The sequence below is a fragment of the Stegostoma tigrinum genome, chromosome 11 (genome assembly GCF_030684315.1).
Source record: "Stegostoma tigrinum isolate sSteTig4 chromosome 11, sSteTig4.hap1, whole genome shotgun sequence".
Lineage (NCBI taxonomy): Eukaryota > Metazoa > Chordata > Chondrichthyes > Orectolobiformes > Stegostomatidae > Stegostoma > Stegostoma tigrinum.
The window spans coordinates 22,232,013-22,248,914 of record NC_081364.1 but is presented as its reverse complement, the minus strand read 5'-3'; the positions used below and the strand labels follow the sequence as shown (position 1 = coordinate 22,248,914).

Below are 16,902 nucleotides of genomic sequence, written 5' to 3'. Positions count from 1 at the left end.
CAATAAGAAGCATGATGGAGGCAAAACTCACTGAAAATAATCATAGAATTGTCAAATTTCTCAAAAAAGAGCCATCCCAGGGAGAATGGAATAGGTTCAATTTAGGCATGCGCAGCCCTCCAAAAAAAACTGCTTAACAATTACAGTACACTTTAACAAGTGGCCAGTTGCCTAAATTCAAATACACCTGGCATCAAAACTGTAGTGGAGCTTAATTGTCAAAACCAAGCTTAGTGCAACTCAAAAAAACATCAGTAACAATCCTACTGCAGATAAAAGCCTCATCTTACCCAGGACAAGAGTATTTAATGTAAACTACACATCCCTGAAAAAGTGATTGCTACAATTTTCAATTGGCTAACATCAGTAACTAATAAACAGTGCATATGCCAGAGATTCAAAACAAGAGAGGAAATCCTGAAGAAAACTTTCATACAAGACATTAACTCAATGAACAGGAAGAGGCAGCGAAAAAAAAAGACAAAAACAGGAACTACCAGAGAGGAAAAAAATTGTTAAAACAAAAAAGGATAGTAGCCTAGTGGTGGCGGTACCAGGCTAACAACCCAGAGGTCATATATTGTGAAACCGAATTCCGGTAAATGACCGTAAAAACAAAACTGATTTACTAATCTTTCAGAAACTGCTCTTTTTGTACTATTATTCTTAAAATATGCAGTTAACTCTTCATGCCCTCCAGAAAACTGAGGAGAGGCAAAACATATTACCTCACCAATGTCATTCACGTCCCAAAAATAGATTCATTTAAGAAATGAAGTGGACACAAATGTGACACAACATTTAAAGAAAAAAATAATTCAATATTTATTTGCAGTATAAACATGTGTCGTATTGGTTCAGAATACTATACAATATATAGAGTTTTTCCTTCATAATCAGAAAGCAAAAACTACCCTCTACCAAGCTCATATTGAAACATGTATGCATCTCAACCATGTACAGCACAAAAGCTTTACAAATCCACTCAGCTGTAACACGATAACTGATGCATTTTCATAATCCCTGAAAGTCCTCAGTGAGGTAAGATGTAAAATGATCCATTTTGTAATGAACCGATTCCCCCTCCCCCAAATAATGCCTGTGTTCTTTAAACTGCTAAACCTTTTCTTTGTATCTTACACTGTCACATGAACATTCCTCTTGATTTTTCTTTTTATATAAAAAGGAAACAGAATGCACAAAATATTGCAGAAATTTGGACCCAAAAGCTTCGGTCATCAATACAAATTACATTAAAGTCATTTTTTAATACCAAGCATCTCAGTGGATTTTTGATACATTAAAAGAGAACATACAAAAAAAATGCTGAAATAGGTTACGAGGTCAGCCAAAGCTGAAGCCTTAGACAATTTTCCAACCAGGTATAACACTACAATAACCTTGGTTTCTGTTATTTGCAGCTCAATAAAGGTTTCTATTTCAACTTTCTGGGACCTCAAGAGTAGCAGCAACAGTAGAGGAAAAAAAAAATTCAATATGTAATATGCAAGATAAGTGCTGGCATCTACAATTATTTCCTACTGACAGACTGACCTGGATCTGATTTAGCCCAGCTGTTTGGCATTAATCACAGGCTGTTAACTGCACACAACCAGGGCAACCTCAAGCATGCCATAAAGAAATTGGTTTGGGACTTCAGAAAAAGTCCATCTTCTTCAGCTTTAAGTTTTAGGGAAACAAATTAAACTATCTTCTTTCACTGCTCACTCTCCTCCAAAACTCAAGGCAAGATCCAGGTCTGCTCCATTCACATTTGCTAGATGCCTACTACAATGAAGTGTCCATTCTCTCTGTGGAGTACCAGTGAAGTGCCGTGACTTGAAGGCTTCACAACTGTGCAAACTGCATTAGGTCAACAAATAACATAGAAAACAATCATAAAAATGTGACTGAACAATAACTGCTTGTACAACAGTCTGGTTATTAGAGGGAAAGAAACTGAAACCCTACATTTTGTAGAGTAAAACTAACTCAAAATGCAAATCAGAAGAGTACTGGGATGGCACCTTCCTGGAGATGTCCAAGTGCCCAGGTCTTTCATCACATTTAGCCAGCAAATTTGTAGTGGGTTTAATTGCCAGTTTTTGTGCTTAAATCAGCTGTCACAAGATAACTGCACTCAGAAATCTATTCCTCCCAAAACTTTAATACCTTGAAGCCAAATACCCACTCTTTGATGAACATCAGTTTATTTCCCCCGATTACTTTATCAGGGTGATGTGAGATAGCGAGCTCTCCAAACAGTGATCAGATGTACCAACCTGGTCAGACCAGTTTACCCCAAAAATCGCCTGATGACAAGCTTTTCAAACAAACGGTTAGGATAAGACTTGCACATGTTCTGTTCTTCATGTTGACTCGAGAGATTCCAGCTGGAAAACGTTGTGGTTGGTAGGAGTGGTGAAATACATCTGCTCCTTAGGTGCCCTGTTGTCACAAGGACTGGTAAGTCCTAGAGTCCTTTCAAAGTCTAAAAGCTGCCCCATGAAGTTGAAGTTCGGAGAGATGTTGGATTTTTTCCTTTTTACAAAATCATAAGCGTCATTCAGAGATAGGTTCAATTTCTGCATAAGATATGCAACAGTCACAGTGACTGACCTGCTAATCCCAGCTAAGCAATGAACTAGGATTCCACACTTCTTGGATCTGGCTTCATCTATCCCAAAATAAATATAAAAAAAAAATTAATTACAATGATACTGATTCTAACTAAAACTCTTGTATCCTATATACTTAAACGCTTTCAAATTGTGTCAACAAAGTGCATTACTTAAAATCAAGAAATGTTTCAGCTTCCTCCAATCAATTGAAAACTCTATTCACTATAATGTTAATTTTGCAACTGAACGTTTAGTTAGTAAACATTTTAGCAGTCCAGCAAAAATTTCAAAAACTAATTTTCCAAACTTGGCTCAAATGAAAGCTAAAGAAAACAGTTTACTGTCCCCACTCCTGTATAAGTGGGAGCAACTCAAGCAAGTTGTAGGTGTGTTCAAATGTGAATGGGTTTTCCAGCTTAAACTTGTCATTTTATGATTCAGGGCATTAATTAATTTTGTAAAAATGAATTAGCTTAATTACAAATATACATAGAGGCAAAACAACAATTATTAGTTTTTCCAAATAATTCTAAAGTATCACTGAGATATACAGATGAGCAAGGTGATGGTGTAGAAAAGAGAGGAAGGGGAAAACTTGTTGTTTCCACCTGGGCCTTTAAGTGGTTGATATTCAAAACAGCCTCTAGCTTTTTAGCCATGTACAGGGATTACATTATCTAGTTAGGGATAAAAATTCTACTTTAAATCATTGGATGGATCATTGCTTGAAATGAATCTTGTTGATTTCCAATGCCTGAGACCCAAGATAAACTTGCATATATAGGATTACACATCTAAATCCAAAAAAAAATCTGACTCAGGTGGGCTGCTTAAACCAAGGATGGAACCAAAGAGGAGGATAAAGGAAGGAAGGTCAGACTGTAATTGGGCCATTTTAAGTTTAAGAAGACAGACATCTCACAAGACATCAATATAGCTACCTAAGTTAAATATTTTCAAGTATTCTTCGAACACAATTGTAAATTTTCCCCTTCCCAAGAAGTGTTTAATATTTGAGAATAAATTATTATTCCATGAAGACAACAGTAAAAAGTTCACCTAACATTAGATAGTGTAAGGCTTAGGCTATGCATTTACTTAGAATAAAAAAAACACCAACATGCTCAAAAAACATAATATAGCTCCTTTACAGCAATACTGAATCTCATCTTGAGTAATTTCACTTTAAGAATTGAAATAAATAGAACAAGATTGATGGCATGAAAAGTGGTTAGCAGATAAATTAGACAAAGTCTAATTTCCAGGTTTCTTCAGAACTAGCATCTTCAATGCTCCAGTTCTTTTAAATGCATTACTCAAATTGTAAATTTGGATATTCTTGGGAACACACAATACACCAAGTCAGATGCCTCAACAATACATTACTTTTGAATTATATTTCTTAACACATGTAATGTACAGATTGTGAAGACAAAGGCAACTTAGGCATCTGAGATTTAGAAATACGCACATTCAAGTACAAGTTCGAAGGATGATGGAGGAGCTCAAGAGCAGATCAACTCAGCTCCTCCTAACACAGCGTTACTGATTATGAATTGGAAACCTTTAAAAAGAAAGGCTCACCTATGAAAGAAATAGCTTCTGGGAAGAACTGAGAAAGATTCTGACTCCAGTGGTCTGAGATTGGAATCTGCTTGTACTTAAACTGCCCGTCATTTTCAAACATGTTGGGAAGATTAGGGGTTACATTCAGAATGTATTTGATCCCATACATTCCCAAGACATCCAGGTTGGTCGAATCTTTGGCACAGCCGAGGTACAAATACGGCAGAATTTGGACGGGGAAAGCTGGCTGATTATTTGGCAAGGGGCTGCCTTCGGACTCGGTCGCGCTGTTGGGTTCTCGATCGGCATCGGACTCCCCGTCAGAGCAGTCGGAACTTATTCGAAGTCCTCCCAGACCCAGCACCGACACGGGAGGCGAACTGCTGGGGCAGGAGCAATCCAGGTTGGTCTCGCAGTGCTCTAGATATTCAGTCTGAAACTTATTAAAGCCCCCTATGGTGTGCGAAACGAGAGAGAGAGAGCAGGAGTTGTAAATAGAACCAAGCCACTGTACTGCTGATAATTTCAGTATCACTTATTAAAACAGTCAACTTTCTAAATGAAATGGTTACGACGATATAAACCCATACTTGGGTATTATATGACAACCCTGCGCCTGCTGATTTAAAACAAAACACCAGGACAGTTCTTCATTCATGAAAACACGGATTTTACTCAACCAAGACAACATGGCGGAGCCATTTTGGAATTTTTATGCGGAAAGATTTTGTTTCTTTCCCCAAATATCACACGGACTTGGTATTCGCATCGGAACACTGTACTTTATGAATATACACATGCACGCGCGCGCGCGCGCACACACACACACACAATAAGGTGGGGGGGGGGTAATCCTAAAATTGTTTCCCAAATTTGAAGGCACGTCTCGTAAACGGGCTCAAGAGTGATGGTATTTTAAAGAAAGTTTCAATGCTCAATGTGTCACTCCATCCAAAACAAAATCAAGAGTAGCGGGGAGTGGGGGGGGGGGGGGGGGGGCATGCAACTAGTGACTTTTCCAAACAGTTCATGATTAAAGTTCATCAGAGTGACTTTTGAGGGATTATTATCCCACAACGTTGAATAAAAGTACAGCTTGATTGCGAAAGAAAAGCTATTTTTAAAAGGTACTCGATCATGAATGTATAGAAGGAGGGAATGAATGGTCGTGGAAAGGAAAACCAACTTAGAAGTTATTTCCTTTAGCAGGAGTTTTTTTTGTTTGGTTACACTTTGAGAGGAGGGTGTTTCTAGTCTTACCCTCCAGGTAATAAGCCTTGCAGCCATCGTCTCTTAATTTCTGTAGTAACAAGCCCAGGACAGAACTCGCCCCGTTTTCGTGCCAATCGATCGTGCACTCGTCGTACAGTATGACGGTGTCGGTCCTGCACCGCTTGACGAATTTCTCCTTGTCCTCGTTGTTGGGGATCAGCGACTTGATGGGCAGGTTGCCCTTCTTGAGCCTCCTGAGCATCAGCCCCGGAATGACCACATTGATGGCCGACTCGATGTGCGACGACTCGTACAGCTCGTGAGAGCGGCAGTCAAGCAGCAGCAGGCTCGCCTCCCCGGATTCCAGTTGCTCCTGGAGCCAGTCGACACTCTTGTTCATCGCCATGGCCGAGGTAGTACAGAAAAGCTGATTTTTCATGAGGAAAACCTTTATTGGAATCGCCGACGGGCCAGTGTCTTGCTCTGAACTGGAACGGTGCCCCCCAAAAACCCACCCCTTTCCCTCCCACCCCCACCCCCTGAAAAAAGCACAAGCCTAACGCAATCGTGTGTTCCTTTAAAGAGGAGCTAAAACATATGCTGCTCCAAAAAGGCGAACATTCAGGAGCAATTCCTCTGTGAAAGGATCGGAAGAAATTATCAAGCAGTAGTCCTTGCAACTGAAAGTACTCGTCTGGTCCGGCTGCTCTTCATTGACCATCTCCTGTGCAGCTAACGCTAACGTTAAAAGAACCAGCTCACTGTCAGTGATGCCCCAGTGTGTTCATTCTCTCCGCCCTACTCCCCGAGTTAAGGGAGCACTGCTCCAATGACGCTTCCTGAGTGACAGTTGACCCCGCCAACCACGAGGACAGGGTGGGACCTGGAACGAACCCTGCCCCCTCCTGGACACGCCTCTCTCCTTCCGCCAATCCTCAGCCGCTTCGCGCCGTGCGCCGCTCAATCGGCGGCGAGGAAGGTAGGAGGCGGTAACCCCGCCTTTAAATTCCCAAGCGAGTGTATCCAATAGGGAAAGGACCAATGGGAGAGCCGCAGACGTCACGTCTCCATGGCAGCGGTCCGACTGTATCTCCTTGTTTGGGTGGAGAAAGCGCGGGGTTGGTGCGAGTCAATGGGCAACTTGCCTGTGCGATCTTATTAATGAAAGTACAAGAAGGGCACATCAATCAGGTCGTGTGTACACAGCAACCAATCTTACTAACAAGGCATTAATTATTGCTCATCACCACAGTCACTTAAAGTGCCCAAAGGGTTCCTCTGACATCTCATCATTGCGAAGGGTAAAAGGGTGAATCAGTAGGCGGGTGTCATCGTAGTGAGGCGCAGATAAACGTTTGCAGCCCAAATGCGCAAAGTAAATATATTTAATACAGTGTCTTGAATATGATACTGCTGAAGGAACTGGTGTCACCACTCAACTTGTTTTTGGCCCGCCTCCAGGGAAGTTTCAAAACGATTTCCTGCAACGGATGGTTATAATGCGATTTCCTGTAAAACAATCTGAAACACCATCCATAACAGGATTAGCAACTTCTTGCTTTGTATTCGAGTTACTGAAGTGCGACATTCTTGTTTCGTTCTTTTAAACAGGGTAACCTATATATAATTTCTGTGGACTCCCAGCTGCTAGAAAACCTTTTTTTTCATTTCAAAAATATACTTTACTCATAAAAATATCTTTAATATACATAGTCATCAAAGCAGTTCAGTTCTGTACAGTTGCATATGAAGAAGCAACCAAATTTTGGATAAAAACCGAAGGAACTGTGGATGCTGTAAATCAGGAACAAAAACAAAGTTGCTGGAAAAGCTCAGCAGATCTGGCAGCATCTGTGAAGGAAAAAACAGTTAACGCTTCAGGTCAAGTGACCTTTTCTCAGAACCATTTCAATTTTGAAGCAAAATTTGCATTTGACTTTATCCAGCAAACAGAACAAAGCTATTTCTTATTGGTAGACAATTATATTTATTTATATTTTGAGGCATTGGGAGTGTCCAATAACTGAATTGACCCCGTTTAATTTCAGCACAAAGACCTTGGATGGTGGCCTTTCCCCACTACGCTGGGACGGCAGCTGCACCAAGCTTCAGTAAGTCTATGAGCACGTAGTCCTGGACCTTAGAATGTGCCAGTCTGCAACACTTCATCACGGTCAACTCCTTGTTCTGGAACATAAACTAGTTTCAGGCAGAGTAGGGAGCGTCATTCACGGAGTTGATGGTCCTCCAGGCACAGTCAATGTTTACTTTAGAGTGCGTCCCGGGGCACAGACTGTAGAGCATAGAGTCCTGGATCACAGACTCTCTACACTTCCTTTGCAAAGACACATTCCAGCAGGTGTGACTGTGTTTACCATCCACCCCACCACACCCCCCACACACACACATACATACACACAGTTGCTTCAAGGGTACCATGTGGTGGCGAGTCCAGGCGTACATGAAGGATCTCACAGGTAATGTCCTTCTCACCACCAGCCAAGTGACATCTTGGTGCATGCTAGAAAGTTCTGGTCATGAGGCATTCTACCAAATGACGTTGACAGCTTGCTCAGAGAATAACCTGACAGTCAGGATCCAGCCTCTGCTTTTCGGGTCACAAGGATGCTACATGCTGACTAATTCCTGATGGACTTGTGGTCAAAGGTGCTTTTCTTTGCAAATTTCTCTACAAAGGACAGGTGACATGGAATGGTCCAAACACTTGGCATGTTCTATGGCAAAACAAGGCCAGACCCATCCTTCGCAACACTGGGGATAGGTATAATCTCTGTATGTAATGACATTTGGTGTTTGTAAACTAAGGATCTACACACAGCTTGACAGCCACACACAAAGGTGGCCATCAGGATGAGGGCGGCATTGGGTACATTCCTTTCCCCTCCTTATCTAGAGTTTTGTACATGATGCTCAGGTGTACATGGTCCAACTTACACCTCCAGATGAAGTGGAAGATGGCTCAGTCGACTGCAATGGCACAGGTTTGAGAATTGGGCCAGAGTTGTGCCACGTACAACAACGGAGACCAGGTTTTGCTCGTAATAGAGAGGGTCACTGCATTGACGTTGGCTGAAGCCAGCATAAAGAGACACAAATTTCAGCTCAGCTCAACTGACAATCCTCCAAGTTGTCACAATCACAAGCCAACAATGATCTCAACATCTTCCAATGATGAAAGGTTCTCAGCTCAGATTCATCCTGGGAGAACCACCTTCTGGATCACAGTATCTCCCCTGCTAGGTAACACTCCACAATTACACTTGAAATACTAAATAATATCCACATTAAAGTGACTCAGGAGCTTAGGCAAAGTTTCACTGTCTACAATTTCTGATTTGTTATGGGAAAGAAGTCAATAATTAGGTTTCTTTGAAATAGCATGTCCAATCATTTTAAGTCACTAAAATGTAAACCTAAGCAACTCAGAACTCACACAACTGAGATTTCTGCAATATCATCTGTTTTGTAGGTTATTGGCTTCAATACCCAGATGTTTACATTGGTTGAGGGAATGTGTTCCAGACCTACACAGTCCATTGAGAAATGTTATTTCTTTCAGCATATTTTAAGGCAATGTCATTTGTGTGTTTCTGAATACATTCTAAACACTGATGTTTGTAAAACAGGTATAACAGCAATAATATTATCAAACCTGCAACTGGAAATTCATGGTGCACCAGAGTTTAACATCCAATAAGTAATTACCCTAAAAGTGCAAATGAACAAATCCTTGGGTGGGGGAGCTGAATACAGTTATCACAATGTGTGCAGAATCAGGTCTCTTTTAGGAAAAAGACAAGTGCTTCTGTTTCAACAAATATTGTGCAATAATCAACAATATAATGAGGATGTGGTTTAATTTTGGAAGGCTTCTACTTACATGCTATATTTAATATTTTTGTGTTGTAGCAAATAACTAAATTCAATTCAAAGCATTGAGGTTTTGTAATTATGTCCAGACTCCGTAATATGGCATTTCAATTCTCCCAAGCACTAAATCAAACCCACAAAATAAATGCTTGTCACCAATAACCTTTAAAGGAATTTCTTCATGTTATGAGCAGAGTTTTTTTTTAAAGACCTGCATCTCCCAATTGCAATTACTACAGTCAAAGAAATGCAGTACTCCATGTCTGGAACTTACACGTGCAGCAATCTTCCTAATGAAGTCAAATTTCAATTCCAATATCTTAAAAGAAGAATCAGTGAATTTCATATTCAGTTCAGACCTTACTCGACAAGAAAACAAGTTTTGTATTTACATAGTACACCAATGTCACTTCATTAGGTTCATATATTTCTTCAAATCTCAAAAAGGATAACCTTCCTTAAAAAGGAAATTCTCAGCACAATAATGTTCAGAATGTACGTGGACATAAGGTCATCCAGTTATTTCAGCAGAAACAAACATAACTATTGTCCTCTCGGTATGATCTACTCCAGGAGTTTAGTATACGATTTAAGACTGAAATTCCAACATGGTACTGAGGAACTCAGAGCTGTGATCATTCAGTTGAGACATTAAACTGGCTGGCTGTTCTTTTGTTTGAACTTAGAAGATCTCATACCTTTCTGAAGAAGCAGAACCTGAGTCTCCCAGCCAATATTTCTCCCTGAATCAACAACACAGAAACAGCATTTCATAGTTGTAGCTGAGTAACAATTCTGCACCAAAGTAATATATAAAAGATGGCCGATGCTAACCTTAGCTACGTTTAAATGAATTGCAAAAGTGTCAGCATATAAATAGCTCGTGTGTTGTTAATCTACAAATATACCTTGATCATTAACATTCATCTCTTTTTTAAAGTAATTAGTACTTTCCATGGTGTTCAATTCTCATCTAGATGATGGCCTGAGAGGATGAAAATTGATGGTAAATTGCTTTCGACGTAAATGGTAGCCTCCTTTCGCCTATCTACCCAGAACCAGTATCCTGTATCTAAGTACAGAGATTATAAGATGGTACTAAGAAGTTGAGGTTGACTTTGAATAGTTAATTTGAAGTACACAACGTAAGTATTGCTGAAAAGAAAACACCTCTGGTCAAAGCTTTTCCTGCATCAGGACAATTCACAAGAATACCAATTTAAGGGGAAACCAACATTTATATTGGATGAAAGGAGAGTCTTGGTTGGTTGGCAAGTGGACTCTTATGACATATTGCCATTGACAATACACCAGTTAGTAATGCTTGAGAGTTAACTACCAGATTTTTTAAAATTTTAAACCAAGCAGCATGATCATGATTGTTCAAAGCATTGTCCTGACAGCAAGTGGTTTTCACCCTTTTTTTGTTAAACTGAAACAGGCACAGTGTTATTTCTGTCTGCAAACAACAGGACCCTGTATGGACATGCAAGTGCAGCACGCTGCAAAGCTCACTAACAATCTTAAATTGGTTGTCAGCATACATCTTTGACATCAAGGATTATCTAGCAAATGTTACCCAAATGAATTAGAATATCCTTTATTGTTACATGCACTGAAGTACGGAAGTATAGGAGTACAGTAAAAAGAAATTAGACTAAAAAGATAAGCATTGCAGTCTTTCAGTAGATCAGTACAGGGGCTTCCACACATGGTCCACACTGGCTTGCAAAACGCTGACCACCCGCACCAATCCCCAATCCAACAACAGTTCAGTCCACTCGGGCCTGCAGCGTGCTGTTCATCCCCACTTCGCTCTCAGCCTCCAGCCCGCTGTCCATCTGCAGTCAACTCTGAGCCACCAGCCTGCAGTCCGTCCCCACTCCGATCCGGGCCTCGAGCCCACTGACCATCCCTACTGACTGTGAGCCTCCAGCCTGCTGACTGTCCCCACTCTGTGTGAGCCTCCGGCCCTTTGACCTTCCCGCTCTGCGTGAGCCTCTGGCCGGCTGACCGTCCCCGCTCTGCGTGAGCCTCCAGACCGCTGACCGTCCCCACTCTGTGTGAGCCTCCGGCGCTTTGACCTTCCTGCTCTGCGTGAGCCTCTGGCCGGCTGACCGTTCCCGCTCTGGGTGAGCCTCCGGCCCTCTGGCAGTCCCCATATGCTTGAGCCTCCAGACCGCTGACAGCCCCTGCTCTGAGCCTACAGCTCGCTCTATCTCAGGAGAGAATACCAAGCGGGGAAAAACAAGGGAAATGATGGTGGCGGTGGAGTACGCGGTATTCAGGCTCCTGTGCCCAGTCTAGTCCTCCTCATCTGCATTTTTTTCTCTTTTTTCTTCCAATCTTTTCTTTCCTTAAACTTACCTGATAAAGAGAGCTCTTTGGCAGGAGACAGCTTTGATGGGCTCCAGGGCAGTGGCAGTGGTGTTTTCAGAGGCAGCATGGCTGCAGAGACAGCTAGTCAGTTTGTGAAACCTGGAGCCTGACTGCACTATGGCATGGGCTGGTGTAGCCTGGAGCGCGACACTCTCTGCATCATGTCATGGGCTGGTGTAGCCCAGAGCAGGACACTCTCTGCTTTCGTCAAAGATTCTATCTGAAATTGGGCACAGCAATGCAATGGTGAGATTTGCAGTTGTTGTTCCATGTGCACCACACTATTTAACGTCATAATTTGGCCATGGGTAACCATTACCATCAACATAAGATAATCACAAATAAATTTTATGGGAATTCAACAAAATTCTTTACCTGAGAATGGTAAGAATGTGGAACTTGCTACCAAGTGAGTACTTGAAATGAATAGCATAGATGCATTTAAAGGCAAACTGAACAAAAATATGAAGGACAATGGAATAGGTAGTTCTTTTGAAAGGATTTGATGAGAAAAAAAAGGGAATTGACTTCAGTAGACCATGAACACTAGCAGTGACTATTTGGGTTGAGTAGCTTTATTCTGTCAGACACTTTATCCTTCTGTTTTAATGTGTAGCTCTTTTGTGACGAGGAAGCCCACTTGACATATTCCTTGATCCCATTAAAGAAAATCTTTGAGTGACTCTGTTGCATTCAAGGGTACTGTCTGGAGCAAAGGCCAACGATGGGTGCTTCCTAGAACATTAACTCAACAATTTCTGATCAAGATCCAGTTTTTGTTCAAAGCACAGTTGTAATGTTGCAGGATATTTCAATTACCTAAAATTGCATAGTGGTGGTACAGGGTGGAGTGGGATGAGGATTAGATTAGATTCCCTACAGTGTGGAGACAGGCCCTTCGGCCCAACAAGTCCACACCGCCCCTTGGAGCATCCCACCCAGACCCCTCCCCCTATAACCCACTCACCCCTGAACACTACAGGCAATTTAGCACGGCTAATCTACCTAGTCTGCACATCTTTGGACTGTGGGAGGAAACCAGAGCATCCGGAGGAAACCCACACAGACACAGGGAGAATGTGCAAACTCCGCTCAGACGGTTACCCGAGGCTGGAATTGAACCCAGGTCCCTGGCGCTGCGAGGCTGCAGTGCTAACCACTGAGCCACCGTGCCGCCCTAAGGATAGTTTGTTAGAGAATAGTACTCCACAATATCATCTCAGGCATCATGGTATCATCTTGCAATTAGCTTATATGTGGGCAGTGAAGGAGTGTGTGGGAGCTGCCTGATGAGTAAGAACATCCTGAAACAGCTGTAGAAGACAACCTGCTGCCAATATCAATCTGATGCAGGAAACCTTCTCTTGACTACCCTATTTGACGACTCATTAAGTCTTGTCTACATCTTCTCTTCCACCACAAAAATGTCTTCACATACAGACACTTTTCTGTGTGCATCAGTTCATAATGTTCTCATTGATGCCACCTCATCAAAGAGGCATCCAAAACTTGCCAAAAATAATGTCTGCATACACATGATTGCAAGCCATAAATTTAATGAAAACCCATTTAGCATTTGGGTCTGATGCCTCCTTCCACTGTGTTTCCACTGAAATGTGTTAAATGTGAACTGAATTTTATGACATGAATTTTATGACATGCTTCATTGAGGTTCTATCTTAGTAGCAGATGCGCATGCAGCGGCTGTCTCTTCAATTCTGAAATGAGCCCAGTGAAATTGAGATGACCCTTGTTATATGGTTGTGACTTGTTGAACCTTCTGCAAGCTACAGGTCATGTTCTGATTTAATGAACAGGTTTGACTAGTCTCCTTTCTGTCATGCATGGAAACCTCAGGTTGCGCTAGTACTGACGTTTGTGGATATTGATCTCTAGGAAAGCACATGTTACAATCTGATCAGTGAAAACTTGGACAAGTATCTGCTAAGTTAACGTGAGCAAATTGTGCATGTTATACATACTGTATCAAATATAAGTTGCTAACTGCATTGCAGCGCGAGTCAGATGGTTTAAATAATGGAATCTTAAAGTGCTGAGGCATTGACATGACCTGTTGTATTTGTGATGGCTGTTTGAAAGAACAATCCACTTAAGACTCATTTCCTCAAATCCCCAAAGCCCTGGATCTTTTTCTTCTGCAGTCATTTAATTGTGATTTAATCTTTCATGCAGTATATTGCAAATCATAACTCAAGAGTCGAAAGATATGTCCACAATTTTATTTGGCAATTATTAAATGTGTTGTGTGGAAACTTAACTCATTCGTATCAAAATCCATCAACTTTGGGCATCTGTATGTAACCTTTCCTTACTCTTCTCTGCTGTAAAGAACACAGACCTAGTGTTTCTGAATTTGCTGACATATAATGCAGAATACAAAGACATGAGATTGGAGACTGTCAACGAAAGTCAATGAATCTGGTATTAGTATCCACTCTCCTGCTGACTGTTTCCTCAGTAGCCTCAGCAATTACTCTGTCTACCACAAGAAGATGGATGTTGTGGTGTGTAGCATTCATGACCAATCTCTTTCTTGTGTTATGAGCAGTCTTGTTCTTTATGAAAGATGTGAGAATGAAAATACCCTTGAATCCCACGAGATTGAGTGAAAGCCAGGAACCACCAAGGACATCATGATGCTGGAGATGACAAATGCAGGAACCAGTTGAGGTTTTCAGTGAAAAACACTTATAAATGAATACTATGGAAATAAAAGGCCCACATTAATGCTGAATATCAGTTGTAAATTCTTGAAACATGTTACTACAATGCAAAAACAAAATTGCTGGAAAAGCTCAGCAGGTCTGGCAGCATCTGTGAAGGAAGAAACAGAGTTATGTTTCAGATCGGGTGACCCTTCCTCAGAAATGGACCCAAAAAGTTAACTCTGTTTTTTGCCTTAACAGATGCTACCAGACCTCCTGAGCTTTTCTAGCAACTTTGTTTTTGTTCCTGATTTACAGCATCCACAGTTCTTTCAGTTTTTATTTAATACAGTGCAAGATGGTTTCAAGATGCAGACTTGTTAGCTACAATGAATTCTTGTGAAGTGTTATTAATTCTGGTTGTCTTGTCTTCTCCACTTAAATCATTAAATCTTTATCATAAAAAAAACTTGGCATTTTCACCTGTATTCAACTCTCCTGGCTATCTACTTCCACTGGATATGCACATATTTTTCAGCGCTTTTGCTAGTGACCCAAACATTTCTTATTTTAATGCTTTATTGGTCCCAAACCACTGTAGGATTGCCTTTGAAATCTCTGCACCCCAAGCATAACTGTCCAATTACAATTTACTTTCAAAGGAAACATTTGAGGACCCCTAGGCCTTTAGCTGCTAAAACTCAGCTCATAGTGTAACGGAGCACCATTTTCCCATCCGAAACGGACAAGGATCCTGGTTTTCAAAACACTAGGAACTCACCTAGAATATATTAATTAGGCTGACAACAATCCTCACCAGGGTTAATATTAATGCATCTGAAGAGTTAGAAGTTCTGCCCACAACATTTCTGATAGCAATTACATTTGAGGAAAATTGGGTTTTGTTGGAAGACAATTTACTTTTGTGCTATATGCAGTTTAAATAACAATAATAATCCATTAAATTTTGCTATTAAAATTCCAACGTTTTAATGAATCTTTTACCTGAAAAGAATGTAGAATCAACGTGAAACTAGTCTTTAAAAAAATTGTAGATCAATAATAATCCATTAGAGATGGCCTTTTAAAAAGGTATTCAGATCAAAATCACTTAGCACATTCAAAGCTAGGCCGGGTACATAGTCACTAATATTTTACTACAGTCATTTTCATAATCTCAAAATGCCTTTACCATTTACTGACTAATCTGAATTTCTTGCTTTTGATATGAAGCTTTAGTGATAAAAAGTGGATTGTCTTGTTGGGATCAGAAGCTGGGGAAAGACATGGAGGAGAGGTGTGGTGAAATCAGCCAGAGTTCTCAGTCCAGGTGACTATTCAACAATACTCTCAGAAAGTATGCATATGGAGAGCTTGAGCTTGTTGAGAACAGGTTAAGGCTCGTTTCTAGAGTCTCAGGTCAACTTGAATAGGAAGAATTTTGCAATATAACCTGTGGTTAATAATACGTTATTTCAGTGCTTATACTTTTATTAAGACTAATCGCAAAAGATTACTGGGAGAAGGCACAAAGTTCTGCAACTGAAGTTCCAGTTAATTGTCTTCAAACCATGTTAAGAAACCACAGATCACCTCTGTCATTTAAAACGCCACACCCATCTTTTGTTATTTGAGCAAAGTCTGTGAAAATGTTGGAAATTTTAAGCTTGCGATAGTGTGGTCATATTTCTTACATCACACCATTAACAACACCAAGTGTTCTTTCTTACATCTACAATTACAACTTCAAAATTCAAGAGGAAACTGCTTATGTTATTCTCTTTTCCAAATCTGTGAAGAATAAGCATAGAAATATGTTTCTGTCTAAAGATGCAATAAGTCATGGGAAGGAAACAGAGTATGGATTGAAGAAGAACAAAATGCAACATATTTATTGTGCACAAATTTGTGAAAACTATCCAAATTACTCTATTTCTTTTTTGACACAGATTATTAATAGAGTACTGGGATATATATATATACATACACATACACACACACACACACACACACCATCCAGTTAATCATTTGATTTTAAACTTGTTATAACATATTTTGCTAATCAAGATTATTTTAATTGTGAGAGCTGAATCTCCTGTACGAAAATGGGAACAATACCGTCTGATTTCATCACAGCTGTGCTCTTCAGCATAAAAGCAATTGTATCACTGGACAATTACAGCTTTATGTACAATGTTAACTTGTAGTTATTTGAAACTGACAGCTCTTGTATCTGAATCATCAATTAGAGGACTAACAAATATTACAAATAACCAAAATTATTGAGATATTTGTTGTAATCTTTGGAATCTGAAAGCAGAAGAATTCAGTTTTATAAATATTTACATATTATTGAATTTTAACCCTGAATCTGACTGACCTAAGGATTTGAATGATCGAAATACAGTCCATCAACTGAATTAAGTGATAGTCTATACTATATTTTCACTGTTTACAGCAGCAGTACACATTTGCTTGACAATCCATCAAAGCAAATGTTTTTCAACCATCACATAATTTGCCATAAAGAGTTAAATTGTAAGGCATGTGGTTGTGTGTGCATGGTA

At 40.4% G+C, this 16,902-nt stretch overlaps 1 protein-coding gene across 1 annotated transcript; it reads right to left on the bottom strand.

Annotated features, from left to right (window-relative positions):
• Positions 1–800: 800 nt before the first annotated feature.
• Positions 801–5,904, bottom strand: LOC125460459 (dual specificity protein phosphatase 7). Its single transcript, XM_048547969.1, has 3 exons — positions 5,448–5,904; positions 4,206–4,640; positions 801–2,677 (listed from the first exon to the last, which is right to left on the bottom strand). The coding sequence occupies exons 1-3, from the start codon at positions 5,836–5,838 to the stop codon at positions 2,370–2,372; spliced, it is 1,134 nt and encodes a 377-aa protein (XP_048403926.1). The 5' UTR covers positions 5,839–5,904; the 3' UTR covers positions 801–2,369.
• Between the last annotated feature and the right edge of the window lie 10,998 nt (positions 5,905–16,902).

Bases quoted from the DNA above. Each gene is read 5' to 3' on its own strand.
- LOC125460459 (XM_048547969.1), bottom strand. From the start codon at position 5,838: ATGAAAAATCAGCTTTTCTGTACTACCTCGGCCATGGCGATGAACAAG. The intron at 4,641-5,447 runs GTAAGACTAGAA...CGCACACCATAG, and splicing joins CAAGGCTTATTACCTGGAGG to GGGGCTTTAATAAGTTTCAG. The intron at 2,678-4,205 runs GTGAGCCTTTCT...ATTTTGGGATAG, and splicing joins AGAAGCTATTTCTTTCATAG to ATGAAGCCAGATCCAAGAAG.